The sequence below is a fragment of the Ruditapes philippinarum genome, unplaced genomic scaffold (genome assembly GCF_026571515.1).
Source record: "Ruditapes philippinarum isolate M1 unplaced genomic scaffold, ASM2657151v2 ctg1895_1_1_1_1, whole genome shotgun sequence".
Classification (NCBI taxonomy): domain Eukaryota; kingdom Metazoa; phylum Mollusca; class Bivalvia; order Venerida; family Veneridae; genus Ruditapes; species Ruditapes philippinarum.
Window position 1 is genome coordinate 55,449 of NW_026857491.1, and position 19,534 is coordinate 74,982.

The following is a 19,534-nucleotide window of genomic DNA, read 5'->3' on the forward strand; positions in this document are numbered from 1 at the left end:
GCTTGCAAGATATTTGAATGACCTCGTGTAATTATAGCTTCGCAAGACCAATCATATTCTACAAGAAATGTTAAGTTTTCTTTAAGTTTATTTATTCAACTTCCTTCATGATTCTCATTTTAACCCTTTCCTTTTATAGATATTACTGGTAAAATAACTATATGAACCGCGCCATATTGAACCCTAGATGAGCCGTCAGTACTAAAGAACTCTGATATAATATAGGAATAAACGCATGTTTCTTTTTTCGTGTTAAAATATCTGTAGAAACCCAAGGGATTAGTTGGTACCCGACCCAACGTATCCCGAGGGTTTCAGCAGTTGTTATGACACGGAACAATCATTCGTTAACGCTATTCTAGCATAAAGCATGCATAAATCTAACACAATCCATACACAATCAAGCAACATCACTGATTTTCCTCGGATTGCACGGGAACGTCAGCGTTGTATGTGACCGTGACGTCATTTCCGTTTTAGTTAAGCAGCGTCCGGGCCACAATGTATTGACGCTGTGCCACGGAAAACGTATATCAAAAAGGTGTTTTAACAGCGCATGAGCGCTAGAATCTCCTTGTTAAAAGACCTTTTTTGGTCCTGTTAAACACCCCGAAATCATGGTTATAACGGCAGTTTTATGCTAGAATATAAAGTAATGAATAACAACATGGATTCCAAGAAGACTAAAAGCAAACTCACATTGCACAATACTAGCCGCAATTATAATACTGCTAATAAAGTTCACGAATTTTCATTGGTTTAGAGGCGGATATATTTATAGGTTATTACAGAGGTCTGATGTGCCTTTATTCGATTTTGGCCCACTAAAAGAGCCCGAGGGCTAATACCGATCTTGTAGACCCATATCGCATTAAGGCACACCAGACCTGTTCTATAACCTTTTTATTGCATGTGCTCATTTATGTTTTGGTTTTCATTATTAGAATTAAAAAAAATCGTTTGAAAACATTGTTCAGCGACAATGTATAATTTATTTTAAAAAGCGAGGGACTTTTGACGTCGTCTAATGACGTTGACGTCATTTCCTCACAACATTTGTTTTTAATATATTTTGGCGTTATTAACTGTTTGGAGATTGTTTTTCAAGTGTTTCTTCAATTTTGCTTTTTTATCAAGATATATTTCAGTTAAACGTATTTTTTTCTTATAAAATTGTCAATCTTTCCGCGTTTTTTTAGCAACCCGAAGTGGAAATCGATATCGGCCCAACCGGAAGTCGGACCGATATCGATATTTGGCGCATCACGTCACCTGACCACAGTCATATTACATGGACAAAACTCATATACGTTTAAATTCACATTTTTTTTCTATTTATAGTGTTTGCCGTTGCGTATTTTATAGGTTATTACACAGGTCTAGTGTGTCTGAATGCAATATTGGCCAAGAAGAGGTATTGGCCCGAGGGCTTTAGCGGTCTCGTAGGCCAATATAGAGGATATTACATGAGTGTCTTTTCATATTGAATTTATTAAACGAGTTGGATAAAATAATAAATTGCGAGGCTCTGCCGAGCATTTTATTATTTTATTCATATCACAGGTTAAATTTTGGAGCCGATAAACCGAAAAATTTGTTGTTATTTTGTAGTTGATGTGCGTATGCGCTTGTAAAACCGGGACACGAAGAACTGAATTAAAAAACAACAAAGAAACGTAAAATCGAATACGTAGAAGCGAAAAAAAAAACCGAATATACGACAGCTTAAAGGCTAAAACACGACACATTTTATCTGCCGCATTGTTGCATTTATTCTATCGTGTGTTCGTTTCTTCGCTGCAAAGATTAGAAAAAACGAAAATGCGAAGATAAGACAAACTGTGATTTTGTCGTGCCTTCGTCTTTTCCTGATCTGCCTGGCAAGGACAACGAAACATCAAAGATACGACAGATTTAGGGCGGAAACACGGCACATTTTATCTCTGTATTGTCGCATTTATTCTGACGTATTTCATTTCTTCGCTGCAAGAAATAGAAAAAAAGAAGCGAAGATACGACAAACTGTGGATTTGTCGTGTCTTTCGGTTTTTCGTTTTTTCTAATCTTCGCGGCGAAGAAACGAAACAAAAAAGACACGGCGTAAATCAGCAACAAAGTGTTTTATTGAAACCGTGTGGACATATAACACAATTCGTAATGTTTGATTATGCGTCCTTTTCAATATTTTGAATTGCTACACGATAATATTACATTACATTACAACTTACATGCTATCCTACTTGATATGTTTAATAACGTTCTGTACTATACAGTCGCGCGCAACAACATTCTGTATTACACAACACTTTTCAGCATTTAACTACAAAATAATTATTTATCACGTTTGAAGTCGCGGGAGTGGAATAAAGCCATTACATATTTTCCATATTACACTAGTGTAATATCGTTTTGACGTGCTCTTCATGTATACTGAAGGAAATAAAATATCTATCTACGTTAGCGGACGTTGCTTAATTTTACCGCGCTTTATAAGGGAAAATAACGACAAGTTTTCGCTTTTTCGGCGGCAAAAGTTTACCTGTGATAAAAAGAATATTACATTCGTGTCTTTTAACATTGAATTTATTAAACTCGTTGAATAAAATAATAAAATGCTCGGCAGAGCCTCGCAATTTATTATTTTATCAAACTCGTTTAATAAATTCAATATGAAAAGACACTCATGTAATATCCTATATTTATTTGATGCTAACTAATGAAATACTGTTCTATCAATGAAATATATTCATATTATATCAGTCACAGTGTGGTGATATAGATTTGGGTGATATAAGCCACGCCCACTCTGCGTACGTATTTATAAGTCTGGATTCCCTAAACATGCATTAAAAATAACTGTTTAATTTCATTCTAAATGACATATTTCTCGATTCAAATGTCCGTAATTTTGTAAGATTGTTGACAATGAGACCGCAAAAAGAAATATAAATAAATAAGGATTATTTTGCTTGCAGCGTTAACGTTTGCCGTCATATTGTTTACGCGCGCGTAGTCTCCGCGCTTCAGTAGTAAACGGTCTAAAAGCACTTTTCAAAAGGCACATAAAATAAAAAGAAAATGTGTTTGCTTTTCGTGAATATGAACTATATCTCACATCGAAGTGAGAAAATGTTCATATTTTCACTCGCGCTACGCGCTCGTGATACATATTTCATTTTTTTTTCTCACTTCTCAGTGAAATATATTTCATATTCACTCAAAACAAACAAATATCCTCTATAAAATTCACTAAACACCGTCGTTTGAAACTATCTAATCATAAAAGGCGAAAAAAGCTAAGACGCGTCGAAACGATAAAGCGGCCCCGCCACAAAGACACGATCTGTTTAAACGAATTAACTATATTATTATTACTAGTGGAATAGATATGGAAAGTTCCATAGAGCGTCTGCAAGCAATTGGCACAGACTTGCAAAATCGTCTCAGGAAAGAAGGTTCCTAGATGTCAAAATGTCATACTCTTTAATTGAACCAAGATTCCTGAAAGTCTGCGGAAGTCAAAAGTCTGTCAGACCAAAAAAGGTTCATTGATGTCAAAAGGTCCTAATCTCTAATTAGATATCCTGAAAGTCAACGGGGGTCTCAGCTACTTCCCAAACAATCATATATGGTCTCATTGGTGTAAATATGGTCATAATTTGTACTGAAACTAAGATTAAGTCTGTGAGATTCCTTTAGACTGTCGCTGTATGGTGGGAAGAAATTTGAGGGTTCACAGAGGTAAAAGATCACTTCCAGTTGAAGTCTGATACTATGCCGTGCATTGTCACCAAAATTTTTTGAAGGTTTCGAGAACGTAAGACGACTTGATAGCAATACCATTACGACAATGCGACAGTTCTATGAAGACAATACAATGCCGACGATACGATATTGCAACAAGTTAGTACGATGGCGATAATGCAATGGTGGTGAAAAGATATTGGTATCGTGATGTCGACATCACAATATCGATTTATTGCATTGTCGCCCTTGTACTATCGCACTGATTATAACCACGAGTTGTCCTTATTGATTATTCCTATGTATCACATATTGAAAAATAAACTTTGAACCATTGTGATTCCCTGTTTAAAAAATTTCTCAATTTTGCTTGTGACGTTTGTGATTGGCAATTTTTACCCGAATTTTTGGTCAATCCCAACATTCGTCACAAAAGTCATTTTGACGAATTGATCACATTCCGTCCCACAAAATTCATAAAAACTTGTGCACGAATGTGATTTGTGGACACATTCCTGGCCTAACAGATGTTATAACATCAGTGCTTGGACATTTTATCCTTGGAAATTATCATAAAAATAGTAAATATCCATTTGGCAACATGATAATAGATCGAATCTCTGTCTAATCTCTAATTTATCAGATTAGTGCATTACAATAAGAAATTTAACCCACATGTTATTTTTCACAAAACAGAATGTCAAGTTTTTGGTTTTAAAACTATTGTTTTTCAAATAAAAGGGCAAGCAAAGGATATATCAATTTTTCGTTCTCCAACATTGTTTTCTAAAAAACCCAAAAAAAAATAATTTAAAGGGGAAATTTCTTTCTCTCATCATTCTTGTTTCCCCTTTGAAGGGTCCCTACCCCCAACATTTAAAAAAGGGTTTTTTTATTTTAATAAATTTAAAAACAAGAATTTTCTTTTTAAAGAGAAAAAAATTAAATTTTCATTAATTATATTTACCAAAAAAATTCTAATACATGGGACCAATTTTATTGTATTCTGGGTATTTTAAAACCCCACAAAAAAACATAACATGTTATGCAATAGATTATCAACATTTTAATCTTAATTTAATTTAAAAATAAAATTAAATGCAAACTTTTAATGCAGATAGGCTCATTTTAATCCCTTTAAAATAAATGATTACTGATGCACGTCTCTGCAGCATGAACAAACTCATTACTGTTTGCTGCTCATTAAGTTTGAATACATGATCTTTGATATTGTAAACATAAGTACAAATGCAATCACGTCAAATATCTGTTAAAGAAATTCAGCAATTTTTGTAAAACATGAAGATTTTCCTATACAAGCAAAAGGAGTTGTCTCTCTTACAATTTCAATACTTGGTTCATTGTTGAAAGAATTCTCAATAAGGTTAACTTGCTTTCATTGTGTAACAGTATCATTTGTTAGTTTGTTTTGTCAGTACCACAATTCGTTTAGTTAAAGGAAAAGATGAAGCAGTAAAAGGGTAAAATATACACTGCAACAGTTCTCTAGACCTTAGCTTCAACCAAACATTGCCAAACAAATTACTGGCTTAAAGTAATGATTTAGTAAAATGGAAATGAAATTAATAGACATTAGTTTTATTATTACCAAAACCCTTTCAGACACTTAAATTGAAAAAAAGAAATGATATTCACATTTCAAATTAATATACACAAAATGTTAATATTTCAGTTTGATATCGTTTTTGACATTTTTAGTGTTGTTTCTTATTTCGTCAATGTCTTGTCACCATTACTGTTAAGGAAAGCATCATTGAAACAGATAGATGGAAGGATAGATAGGTTTTTTCAAGTTTATCTTGTTTTAATATCTATATTGTGACGATATGTGTTTGAAAAAAATGATCAATTTTAGTTTAATATGAATAACATGCCACCTGACTACATTTAATGTCAAGACATAAATGAAATGGTATGAGTTCACACAGAAATATTAGTAATTAAAGAAATAATGAAATACATTGAATATATACCTTTACCCGATACTGGAATCAAACAACAATGATACATCATAGATAAATTAGATAATTAATTAATATTTATTTTTAATATTGAGACAGAAAATTAAAAGTTGAAACAATTTACTCATATTATAAATTTGTTATAAAGTATAGAGACTGTCATATTGTAGACATTGTAAAAATCTGTAAGATGGCTGATCCCGATTTAATAAGTCTCTAAGCTTCTTCACGAAATATATAATACGTGACATATCTACACTAATACAATCATGGTAGGCGATGACACTTTCTCGTGCAATTTATAAAGATACAGATTGTGGAGCAGTACAAGCAACTCCTGAGGATAATGTACAATAGATGTTCAAAAATTACGTAGACAAATAACGTAAAACTTTTGTTATAAAAGGTTCACCAGTCAACATACAGTCACAGAAAATTCACGATTTTGCATTTGAATTGTTTGTAATCCGATAATTATTTTTGTACAAGGAATACTGTGAGAAGAAATGAGCTCTTCTTAAAACGACGTGTATACCTCTAAAAATAATGAGAGTACTGACGTTAATGCCGCCGTTTAATCCAATTGATGTACCCTGAGTTCATTCGAAATGACTCGATAAGCTTATAACTTTGCTCATAGTTATCGTCAAAACTAAACTAAACGTTTTGTTGAAATGGAAAAAGGAAAAACACATTGTGTTTATTTTTTATTAAAATGCTGTATAGCAGTATAAAGTTATTAAGAAAACCTGTGTTATTTTTAAACATCTCAGGTAGCTTGTCTAGGACAATTTTCTATAAACAATTTCTATCTGGACAAATTAATCTGAATCTTTTCATACCGTTGGCATTTGTTACCCATTGTCTATGCCTGTGTAGTAAAATCTCTTTTAAAATACTTACACCAATTTCAGGAGGTGGTTCATAATAATTCTGTCTGTGTCTGATAGGCTCTTGTGGATACTAAAATTTGAAAACAATTTGCTGTAACCTGTATAATTTTATACATGTACGTATATCAAACTACACAAAAAGGTAAAACTATAGATATGTAGCAAGTAAAGATAGAGTTGCTTATATAGAAACACATTTATTAGCCTAATATAGAAACACATATACATAAAGAACGTTTAAAAGAATTTCTAGCACATAATTCAGCCTCTAATACGAATTCAAATGGTAAACAATAAAAAATGGAAACAACGTTTTAGATACGATTCACAGCCAATGTTAATATCTGAAAATAAGTCTCGTCTTACCGGAACAGAATAGCCCTCGAAGTTTTCATTGCCTAGATCTGGCCGTCCGGACCTATAGGTCTAATATCAAAATGATGGTATTTTAAAGTTAGGTATTATCTCAGTTCATATCAATGCTTGTGTTAAGGGTATATTAGAAACAACAACATTTTATTTTAAGAATGGTACTACAATAGGAACACACAAATAGTATATTGGCAACAAATTCAAATATTACAACCCGTGCACGACAATGCATTAACTTTTATTTATAGTCCATTTGTTTTATGATTATGAAAAGACACTTGAATTGCATTGTAGCAGTTTCAAATAGGTATGTTTTTCTCTTCTTTTTTTCATATATTTTTCTCAATTCAAGAAAAGACTTATTTCGAGAAGTAATGGTTCATTAATTTAATCGTACACGGGTTTCTATTATTAACATTTTATTATATGACAGGTGAGATATTGATAAAAAGTAAGAAAGATACATGTTTATATGTTAGATATATATGTAAAACACAAACCCTTTGTTCATACTGGTATGGGTATTGCTGCTGGTGTTGTGGTCGTTGTTCAAACTCTTGTCGATGGTGATGTGTTTGACCATGTTGCTGGAACGGTTGTCGTGGCGACTCGAACGGATTTCTTGGTGTGCTGTCCTGAAACTATGATAAAATATACTTATATCAATATTTCGAACATTGAAGTTGAAGGTTTGCCTATATTTGCTGGATGTCCACTTTATTTTGATCTTCAAAGTATACCTAATTACCATGAATTTTAATAGATAATTGTATATTCATCTCCTTACCTTTAAGAATTTATGCCCAATTTGCGCGATTCTACCTCCTGGTCCGTTGTATGACCATGTATTATAGTAATATAGTATGATTCTTAACTTTAAAAATTGGATTCTGTTTTCCCTTGTATGTGTAACATTTACTTGAAATATACTTTAATGTTAATAAAATAATGTTGATGTAAAACAATATTCTCAAAAAGTCTAAAGTGGTTTAAAGGAATAAAGGAACCTGACAAAATTGGTAGAATATATTATGTGATCCATTTCATATTTGCATGTTAATGTTTAGCTTAATGATATATCAACTTTAGAATATAATACATAAGTTATACAGACAATAATCATAACAGATAAAAGAACTTCGAGATCATAAGTATTATATCAAAAAGCATGTTTGCAATTATTTTAGTTTGACATGTATAAATGTGAAATAAATCACGAAATTTTATAAACACGGCATTAAGAAATCAGTAACTTTCATGCATTACAACATAATCTGTCATTTCGTAATCTAAGTAAGAAAGAAAGAAAGAACTATCATATAATGAAACTGTAATCGTATTACTTTCTCTACTACAACTTTATGGTAATATAAAAATATTGTTTCAGTTTACTGATGCTTTGTTACGCTATCAGCAGTCGCTAAATCGACTTAACACTTAGCTTTGTACTTTTTATTTATTTCTCAACCTAATATCACTTCACTTCCATTGTTGATAGATTTCAATTCTACTGAATAGTTTGCAAGGATTGATTTGATAATTCAAGTATTGTTTTACATTTTAATCATTTCCTCCAGGTAAGACAATGGAGATATTTCTCTCCAGTTTTCAATATTTCTACCCATGCTCTCTGTACGACACCAACACCGCTATAAAATGTAACACACTAACGCCAGATAAAACGATAATAAATAAGAATATTGTGCAGCATTATAGGTACATGGTATAGTTATAAATGTATGCCTTCAAAACAATACACCAACGTATCTTCTTTAAAAAATAGGAACTCAAATATTCTCAATATAAATATGTATATTTTTACTATGTGTGCGTGTAAAGCCAGTTAGTTACCACCACCTTGCATTTTATGAACTTACTTTTGGTGGTGTATAGCTGCCCGGTCGGAAATTTCTTGGTGGTATATTCTAATAAAAAATAGCATTGTTAGCTACAACAGTCATATCGCTTTCTTTATGTTATAATCATTGTACTGTTCTGTTATGCATGTTATGCTGTTAAATTATTACAATGTTATATATTGAAATGAAATGATAAAATTATAACCCAGATTGTTAGAAACACGTACCAGTAGTAATTAAAACATCGGAGAATATCATGTATAACTATTGCTTAACATATATGAATCATTTTACTGGGCTGAATACGTTGAATTGTATTCTATTAAATATGTAACTAGCGTCTATATATGATATTTACCCTTCCAGCCAGGGGTTCGGGCTTCTCCTGAGGGTAGCTGTACTTTGGTAAATGCCCAAACACTTGCTGTAATGCAGTGATGGTTTTGATATTAGTTAGTGAATTATGCATAAATATTTTGTGGTATTTTTAATCCTTGTTATTATATTTTGACTTGAAATAACAGATTGGTAAATGCTATATTTTATCATCATCAAATTACTTGATATGAACTTATTTTTATGAAAACAGAACTTGATAGAAGACATTAGTTTAATATGTATCATAATCTTATACAACAGTTTCCGAATGTTCCTTATTGAATCTTTTTTATAAGTTTACAATACTTTGAAAACAGAGGTTTTAGCAGCACCTATTTACATAATGTCTAATACTAAATTGTTATTTTTAAATCAGAAACATTTGTGTAGCATAACTTGCAAACTACTATTGTTCTAATTTGTAACTCAAGACAACTATCATAAATTGTGACTATAAATTCAACAGAAAAAAACAAGTGAAATATTTCACGTCAAATGTGCACAAGTACATGGTGATGTTTTTTATTATTAAAATGTTCAGTTGTTAGAAGCATGATCCAAATCATGATATTTTTTGTAACTATTTTAATTGATGACTGGAAAGTCTGATTATTTATGTTTTCTTCTGAAATGAAATGTTTGTTGGGCTCAGACTATTTAATGAATTATTAAACACATCTTTACAGTCATGGGTAAAACAGTGTCATTTGCAAATGCATTAATGATATTGATAGTTTAACTTATCTGGAAAAAAAACTATGTCAAGGCAAGCATCGTTACAACTTTCATAACTTTTACCACATTAACAACATAATATAAAATTAGACCGTGCATAAGAAAATGTTTGTACCAAAGTTCTCGGGTTATTACACTTTTTATAAAAAAAAAATCGCTACAAAGTAAATCACAAGCATATTAAAATTTTGCTTGTTTTTCTTACAAATCCCACTAAGAATATAATATTATAAGATTTCAGTAATAAACATAATAAATAGCCTAGAATTAAAATTTCTAAAACATCGATACACCAGTAAATAAGTTAATTAAAATGCTAAAATGCATTAAAATATGTTTTGTAAAATGACACGGTAACAAAAAAAATGCGTTTTATACAAAATGTGGATTACAGTGCTACCGTAGTACCAAACTCAAAACATAGCTGACAATAATTTTCTAAACTTATTTAAACATATAACATGCTAACGTGTTACCAACATAATACAACAACAGACACAAATACCTCTCTATATTTGTTTTGTGATATTTGGTAGGGCATAGTATAGCCCTTTTCTAAGAACGGCTGAAATGTATACAAATGCAAATATTATCATTTCTTACAAAGAAATACTGCATATCGATAAAGTCAATGAATATGGCAATTTCAAAGCTGAATAAATTATGCATACATGCTGACTTGAACTATAAAGGATTTTAACTTATTCAATCCTTAACTTTCTAATATTATATTTATTAAAAGGTAAATACGCTTATCAAACAAAACCTTCAAGTGTATATTGATGCATTTAGATACATAAGTTCAATAGAAAATGTATAACATCTAGGTATGATTCGATCTTTTTGGTAAATGTTGTCATAATTTTCATAAAAGATAAGTGTGGTGTAAAACCTTATCTGTACATAATAAGTAACGTTCGTTTTAACTTTTGAACAAGTGAAATTCAGTTCAATTTAAAAAAAAAGAACTTTGAAAGAAAATTATACATTTAATATAGTTATCAGCTTTATTTTTGTCATTATCAAAATTGGCAAGGATTTGTTTGTGTGTGTGGAGAGGGGGGCGAGTTACGTCGCACCAACACAGTATATGTCATATGGCGAATTTCCAGCTTTACTGGTGGAGGAATACCTCAGGTGCCCCTCCGTGAATTATTGCAGGCACAATCGGCACCTGACTAGAACCAATAATGTTCCGTAAGCTAGCTGGATAATGAAAATAGTTCACACTTTACAGTATATGTTTCGTCAAAATATTATACATGAATTGAAGAATACTGTTTGACTGCTCATACTTGAATATAATTCTTTCAAGAGCAAACCTGCAATATTATTATACACATATGTTGTTGGTGTTTTTGTTCTTGTTTGTGGTGTTAATTAAACACTGTAAGAATTTGAACTAAACAATCCGATGCGATAATAATTTAAAAGCCACAGTCTTGTCTTCTTATTTCGATTTTTCATCAAATTTTATTTTAGTATTGAATAGGTTCATATATCAGTAGGAATTCATACGAGAGGTATAGACATTGTTAAACAATGTAAAGATAGCACACAAGTATTCGAATTTACGGCCATTGAACCTGGTTACAAGTCAAACATGCAAATATTTATTTTGTCCTTATGTGACCTTGAATTACATACGTGAGACTCTTAAAAAGAGCAACCGATTTTTATAACATTATTCAACAAAAAATCATTATTTGAACAAAATTGTTATTAATTTTGTTATTTAAAGAATAATTTTCTAAATTTTCACGAGTTCATTTTAAATGTTCTCGAAGAGTCACTAAAGGTGGTCTTTTTTCAAAGATTTTACTATATAAATATTTTCATTTAAAGTTGGCAGTTGTTTGGTTTTATAATTATATCTATGTATGTGTAAACACCAATCTTCATGACAACATGTCAACTATTTTGCTCAGTTTATTCATAGTAAAAGTTGCTATTTACTTATTAAATTATTCGTGTAACCACTACTTCACAAATGTGGCAGGAAAGCGTTTATTCCAATTATTCAAATATTGGATAAGGTATAAATTGTTCATACCGTACTACCAATTGAAAACTGTCTGATTTGTTTATATTAGATTTAGATTTAAATCTATTTAAGATATTTTGAACGTCGAATCTGCAAATACCGTTTTTAAAGTACCTCTTTAGATAATACCTGTCATAAAATATCAGTAAGCCTATATTACAGGTTTTTATTCATAAAGCGTTTAAGGACCATGATTTAGATGATATTGCACATATAATTTGCCATAAAAAAATTTGTTGTAACACAGTACTAATGCTTTCCAATATCGAAATGTTCATTTAAGTCCTTAGTCCCACGATATTACGAGAAAACAGGATAATTCTTCGAGTATGGGATACGTATTACTCTACCATTAAACTAATATTATGCTCATTTTTTCATTGTCAATTTGAGCTGAATTGACTATATGTTTCACTAGATAGACTGTTTTTATGATGATTGACAAACAGTTGACAGTGGAAATTGTTCATGGCAAAACGTAAATCCGCCAGAAATATAAAAAGACTGCCTCGCTCTTTTTTATGAATTGAACGTCGATTCATATTTATAGAAATTACATTGGGCCACTTGTGTTACTTATCGTTCATGTGAAGTTAATAATTGAAAGGAATTATGACAAGATGTTAACTTATTTTGATTGTCAACTATTCACTCACAGTATACCCTTTGGATGGGCATAATGTCACTTCAAGTTAAAGACTTTATGACACTTTTAAGCAATACAAAAATAGTAATACAATTTGAATTAGGTTTTTAGTTTATTTGTGCCCAGTATAAAAACCCAGTGTATATGCATGTTCAATATGTCGAGCGAGTAAAGTAGCGTAGTATAGTCAAAACTGGCATGAAAAGTGGTTTAATAATGTATAATGTATTGACTGTGTTAATATTGACACTATCAAAACGGTGTGAACTTGAAATAAGTAGAAATAAGATTAACCCAATTCACAATTGTTTAAGAAAACAGGGTAAAGGGTGACCATAAAATCTGAGAGCAATTATATCTTATTATGTATACACTGCTTTATACTATTTACATGGTGAAAGAATTTAAAATAACATTTACTGAAATGGCCTTCAATAACGAAAATGATTTCTAATTTCACTCGTTTTGAATAAGAGTGCTTTTTTATATAAATCATTATAAATCTTAAATATCGGTACCTTTAAATATGGTTATGGTCATTTATTTGAAATTATACTCTTTTTGTATTATCTAAAGAATTTCTGGTCATAAATACAAAACATTTGTCTGGGTACTTGAGATAGAATAATTTCCAGAATACGTAAAAAATATCACTATGCACATCCTTTTACAGAAATTAATAAAAAATATATAACAATATAACAATTCTTAAAATGTGATGTATATAATTTGAATATGTGTATATAAGGTACATACGTTTGACATATCTGAATGAACTGGTTCTCCCTTTTCGTGTGCCTCTCTGTATCTATGAGGTTGTTTCAGACTGGTGTCTCTGTCCTCTCTTCCGTTTTCTTCCTCTCGGTATGAATAGACGGGTTCCCTGTTTGTATATCTATCACCTCTTTGGTCTTCTTTCTGTCTGTACTTATTAACCGGTTCCGAATTTGTATGTCTAACGATTCTCGTGTTTTCTCCGTCTCTGTATGAGTAGACCGGTTCCTTATTTATTAATTTAGCTTGTCCCTTTTCCCGATCGTTGCTATATCTTGCGGCAGGATCCCAGGCGTTGGTGGACTCGACTTGTTGAAACTCTTTTCGCTTCTTACGCCTCTCAATATCAGAATCACCAGTTCGTGGGAAACTGAAAATTTCGTCAAAAAATCATTTTATATTCACTGCTACATGATGTTTTGATTATACTATTTTACTGTTTCATACAATCAATAAACTTTTGTTGTTTCACAAACAGAAAAATTGACATGTTGCAATAGGTAATAATAAATATACAAATATATTTAATTTCTGGCTGGAAATTTACAATAGTTCTTTCAATTAGGCATTCAGTTTAAAATTTTCAATATTGAAAATGCATCTGTTGTTCAATAGACCAGAGACGAGTCTTACATACAGAATCAATAAAACTGAGTCTGCAATTTTCATGTAATTCTGTTGTGATTTATGCTTCCGAAGGATCACTCTGTTTCCAGATTTTTTTACAATATTAGATTTTATAACAATATATTTTGTTTAAGTCTGTAGCTTATGGTGTTGTATTTCTAAAAGAAAATTTAATATAATATTTGACTTTAATAGCACATGTTAATTATTGTTGTTGTTTCTTAACATTTTTACATATAAGCAAAATATTGTCTAATCGTCGAACATCTACGTTAAAGATTTTCCCAAAATAAAACCTTTCTTGTTCTTCATTTTTATTTGAAAAAAATCATCAGAAGAAGGAAAATAATTTCATTAAAATCTATTTTAGTCTCAATTACCATACAGTATTTTTTTTCCAAACATAATTATACAAAGTTAAAAATCGAGAAGAGAATTTTAGGGTAACATCCCAATACATTATGTATCCAAATATATAAAGAGCAATAACAACACGTCTCTCCTGGGAACAATGTCAACAATTATCAAAGAATAAAAGGTGCATGAAACCATATCATTTTGTTACATGTATAATGTGCATACTCCGTACACCTCTTCGCACCAAAAGAGGTATTTTGTCAGAATTCAGAATTTAAAGTAGAAAAATAAACATAAGAAAAAAGTATAGAACGCTCAAACAAACATGGAGATGTCTTTAAATTTGCATTTATATTATTTAAATGAACTCCTACCTTGGGGGAGTTTGACAATCATCATTGTCTTGTACTTCCTCGATTCTACGATATCCTAACATTATATTACACCTACAACTGAATCTTTCTATTTATCATAGCTAAAGAGCTAAATAGTTATGATATTTTATTCAGAATTGTAGAATTTTCTTTTGGAAATTTTGTTTACATCCAAACATAGGAGTACTATAAAATGTCTATTTAAATTTAAAGGTTTACACCCATGATATATTCTAAGATTTGTTAAATGTTTGATTTATATAAACGTTTAATTCAAATATATGGGAAATGAAAATTAGCGATATTTAATATTTAAGTAATGTTAAGAATAAAGTACAGCATATATGTATTTAACGAGTGTTTCTGTTTTATCACCGAAGCATTATTTCTTCCTCAAGACAGGTCTTTATTGTCTGCCTATAAAATTAGTAAGACTTAAAAATTGTACAGAAAACAAAAATTAAATTCCACGATTTAAAGTTGCTTCTGACTTTTGGGGTATATATAAGTTAGTTTATACAAATTTATTTTAGTTCGATTGTGTTGGAAGCTATAAGCTTATTAAAACACTCTCGAATCCGTTCCTGGAACCAACCAGTACTGAGCAATTGATGTAAAGTTTCTTGCTCAAGGAAAGGGTTTTAATCCATGCGGTCAGCAACCCTTATATTACTAGTCTATCGCGTTAACCACTCGGGCATATATATAAGTTGAACAAAAGATGCAAATTTCATTGATAGGCAATTATATGTGTCTATAGTTATAAAATGTAAGCCGTTCAATCAGCAATACATCAATTTATATTTCCAAATCGTGTTAATGTGTGAGTGTCATGACAATCTAAGTATACAGGCAATATTACAGTCTACGTTCGAATCTGCTTGTGTCAAAACGAGATTAAGCCTTTAAATCACAGCGGGTTGCAAGATGTTTAATATAGATGGTGAAATTATAGAATAAAAACATTTTATGGTAACTTTTCCGCTCTTTAATCATGATATAAACTAATCTTCCTCTATCAAAAGGATGAGTTCAATACACTTTCTTTGATATATTGTATAAATTTGATAGATGAATACTGGTATATTTCTATTGTGGGCGTTTTCATCTTACCAAACTATCCTGACTGAACCATAAACTGCCCGATATTAAATAAATATCTAAGCTAAAACTGGAAATTATTTGAAGCATTTTGCTTATAGAGTTCTTTATTGACTATTTACTTAATTCAAAGCTAACATTAACATAGCAATTTAGGTTCTAAACGCTTTTTCAACTTAGGCCAAACTAATAATTTGCAATGGTAAATAATACCAAATTCTTTTCATCATTTATTTGATCAGATTATCACGGGTTTACAAAATGTCACCTTTATATCTAACATGAAGTACAGTTCCTGATTATTCCTTAAAATAGTAGCACACTTTCCACTTATTCAACTCATCTAGAATTGGCGCCAATATTTTCAGGCTTATGCTAGCTATATAGGGTTAGACCACCTCTGAGTAGCCTGCTAATATTAGATTATATTATTATCTCTAAACAGTTGCTCTACACAGTCTGTTGCATCTACTTATCAACTTGAAAGACAAAGCACGCACGATAAATGTAATGAATTAGTACTTGATGGCATATACCACTCTCGTGTCCATTTCTTTGACTTCCCTAAAACTGGTGATTTGGAGAAACGTATAAGAAAGAAGATCGATAAAGAAAGTTTAGACCGGCAAAATTGAAACATATTGCAGGTTTCGGTTTGATTGAGCTTATTCGGGGACGATACTGAAACGTGCAAGTTACCGTCCATGCCCTCTAGCACCGGCTGAAGCAGAATTTAACATTTAGCTTAAATTGGTAACGTTTTGAAGTTAGAAACATCTACAGATGTTTTCTTACGGTGGTTAAACTCATGAATATTAAGTTAAGAGATAGATATCCAGTGTGACTCTTGTCAAATATAATTAAAATTCTGATTAAAATGTATAATTATATATACATTTTTCATTTATGAATGACTAAGTATTATATATATTAATAATATTTGGTATATATGTATATTATATGGTCATTAACCTCTGTACATATTTTAATAATTCAAGTTTTTAAATAACCACCTACTGTTTATTTTTCACTTACACAATGCTAAGAACAAATACAAGTGTAAACTCCTTTATCATTGATTTACAGCATAACATGTGAAAGGCCATGTTTAGCATGATGGGAAAGTTCCGTTATGACTCGTTGAATGTTTTAACGTTGTTGTCTTTCTATTAAAATGTTGAGGTCGCAATATCAAACCAATAAAACATATCATTTACATGTCTTGAAATTGATAATAAACAGCAAGTGTTCAATGTGTTTATTGATCGTAATACTGGAGTTCTTAACTCCAATTCAGGATGTTCATTATGTACTTTAGTCTAGATATTAGTTCAAATCTCCTACAAACATTACTATCTTATAGCAAACAAACTTGTTAAGCTTGACTTAGCAACCGTCCAAGATGATCAGTGAATTAAAAGCAGCATGTCAAAAGTAAACAATTCAGTGTACCGGGTAGGTAGGTCTTTACATTAGGTTTGTTTAAATTTGTAAACACTCATTAAAATAAAATAAATCGGGAGAGGACAATCTTAATGTTATACTGATATTTTGATTTATATTGTACTTGTGCTTTAGTGTTCTGAGTATGTCTAGTTGATTCAAATACATAAACGGTTATAAAGTATATAAAAAAGATATATAAAAAGATAATGCTTTCGAATCATGCCACAATGCTTGTCCGAATCTTCATAATGTCAACATGTGTAATTAGTGTCATTATTCAAGATATTTTAGTTGCTATTGTATCCATTATTATCTTCGTATCAATCTTTAGAGAAAAAAAGTGATGTTTTATTGTAATGTAAACAGAAAACGTATAAATCATATTTAAAAAGGCCTCCCGAGTAAACTGTATATCTAAATATTTAGGCAGAAATAAGAGTTTAAGATCAGCTAATAATAGTATTATGATCTGGTTCACGCTAAGGTCACACTATACTAGTACCTTTCTGTGTTTAGTTGATCTAAACAAAATACTGAATAACACATAAACGAATAAGTTATGTGTGTGATAAAACATTTTTCAATCTTTAATATAAAGATTATAATTATAATTATAAAGTGCTAAATATATATGATATATTTACATATAATTAATAATTTATTGCCATACATTTTTATCAACAAACTATCTGTTTCTCCGTTAGTATCAAATGTATCACCATACTCAAGCTCATTCATTTCTCAAGTGATATAAAATCACAAGTAATTATTATGCATTTAAAAAAAATATGTACATAGCCGTCATAAACATTGTCTTCGAAAATTAAGATACAACCGATTTCTCATTTGAAAATAATACATGCAAAATCTTACATTTTATTGTCGGCAAAAAAGGAAAGGTGAGAAATGTTATCAAGATATTAGCAGACAATAAAGGAAAAAGTCTTGTTCTTTCAGAGACATTGTATGAAGATCATAAATAAAGTTTACGTTAATGCATTTTATCCTGAACAACTCATTACAAACACCTTTTTTACATTAGATACAAATTAAACGATAACTTGTAACACAACTTTTGTACAGAATGTGTTCAAATATTACTTAACAATTTTCGATACTTGTTAAATTACAATGATTATACGAAACCTTCGCCGTTCAAAAAGCTTTTATCGGTTTAATCTCATATCTAATAAAGTTTGCTATTCAGCCGTTGACAGGTCTCATTTCAAGGTTTAATTTTCATTGAAAAAAAAATCACAATAGGTGAAAAGTTAAAAAATTGATTTAACTATAAATGTAATATTGTTGAATACGTGAATACGTTGTTATGACTGTGTATCTTTGTAACAAAGCACTTAAGTTGTATTTTTATTAAATTACTTGATAAATAGAAACTAAAGAAAATATCAGGTTTAAATGATATGAAAACTATGAAAAATATCTGAGTAGAGTTAATCGTTGTTGTCATATGACTACTTCTACGACACAATGAAAGTAAATAAGTGTGTCCATATCTGGTATTTGTTTTTAATTAGTGTAATTGATTTTATATTCTGTTTATGAAATGAGTGTATTTGAAACAAATGGTTCGTGTATTTTCTATAATGGTATATATCAAATGACTATAGTTACATTGTCCTGCTATTGAAATCACAATAAACGTTAACAAATAAGTTCCTACTTGAAAAAAGTAGTGTACTGATATATCTATAAACAAATAATATCAAATAGAACAAAAATATAAGATTTTCTTACCGTATAAAATCTATGTATATCCAGATATGATTCTCATAAAAATCTCATTTCCTTGTTTTGGTTTCCATAAATAAACAATACTTTGTTTAGTACAAAATTGGCTTCTATTTTCTTCACCGAATCAAAAATCGTTTACCCCCATTCCATTAAACAAACGTCAGGTTGGTTTAAGACATTGTGTAAACAGACGACATACAGATAAGTCTCCATTCAGGCGGGAAAGTGATCGATCAGAAGAATACAATGTTCGTTATTCTATCATACATTAGTATATATTTAATGATTTGAATAATGAAGGTTGCAATATTCTTTTTTTAACTAATTTATATGTTATATAAGCCGGAAAGCGTATTCAAAACACTTCTATTATATTGTGTTAAACTTATTTCTTAAAGCTATCTTATATCAGATACTTTAGATAGTTTTTGTAGTATGAAATGTATATAT

At 30.5% G+C, this 19,534-nt stretch overlaps 1 protein-coding gene across 5 annotated transcripts; it reads right to left on the reverse strand.

Moving 5' to 3' along the window:
* Positions 1–4,766: 4,766 nt before the first annotated feature.
* LOC132749924 (component of gems protein 1-like) lies at positions 4,767–14,942 on the reverse strand. Of its 5 annotated transcripts, XM_060739861.1 has the most exons (8): positions 14,786–14,941; positions 13,410–13,797; positions 10,469–10,528; positions 9,209–9,274; positions 8,869–8,916; positions 7,492–7,632; positions 6,986–7,045; positions 5,139–6,689 (listed from the first exon to the last, which is right to left on the reverse strand). In XM_060739861.1, exons 1-8 carry the CDS (start codon positions 14,845–14,847, stop codon positions 6,522–6,524), a joined length of 993 nt encoding a protein of 330 aa, XP_060595844.1. In that variant the 5' UTR covers positions 14,848–14,941; the 3' UTR covers positions 5,139–6,521. The 5 variants fall into 5 exon arrangements, with proteins under 5 accessions (XP_060595845.1, XP_060595847.1, XP_060595846.1 ...); XM_060739862.1 differs by lacking the exon at positions 8,869–8,916 and having other exon boundaries at positions 4,767–6,689; positions 14,786–14,942; XM_060739863.1 differs by lacking the exon at positions 10,469–10,528 and having other exon boundaries at positions 4,768–6,689.
* Between the last annotated feature and the right edge of the window lie 4,592 nt (positions 14,943–19,534).

Bases quoted from the DNA above. Each gene is read 5' to 3' on its own strand.
- LOC132749924 (XM_060739861.1), bottom strand. From the start codon at position 14,847: ATGTTAGGATATCGTAGAATCGAGGAAGTACAAGACAATGATGATTGT. The intron at 13,798-14,785 runs GTAGGAGTTCAT...CGAAATTTTCAG, and splicing joins GATTGTCAAACTCCCCCAAG to TTTCCCACGAACTGGTGATT. The intron at 7,046-7,491 runs GTTTGTGTTTTA...TTTTGATATTAG, and splicing joins CATACCAGTATGAACAAAGG to ACCTATAGGTCCGGACGGCC.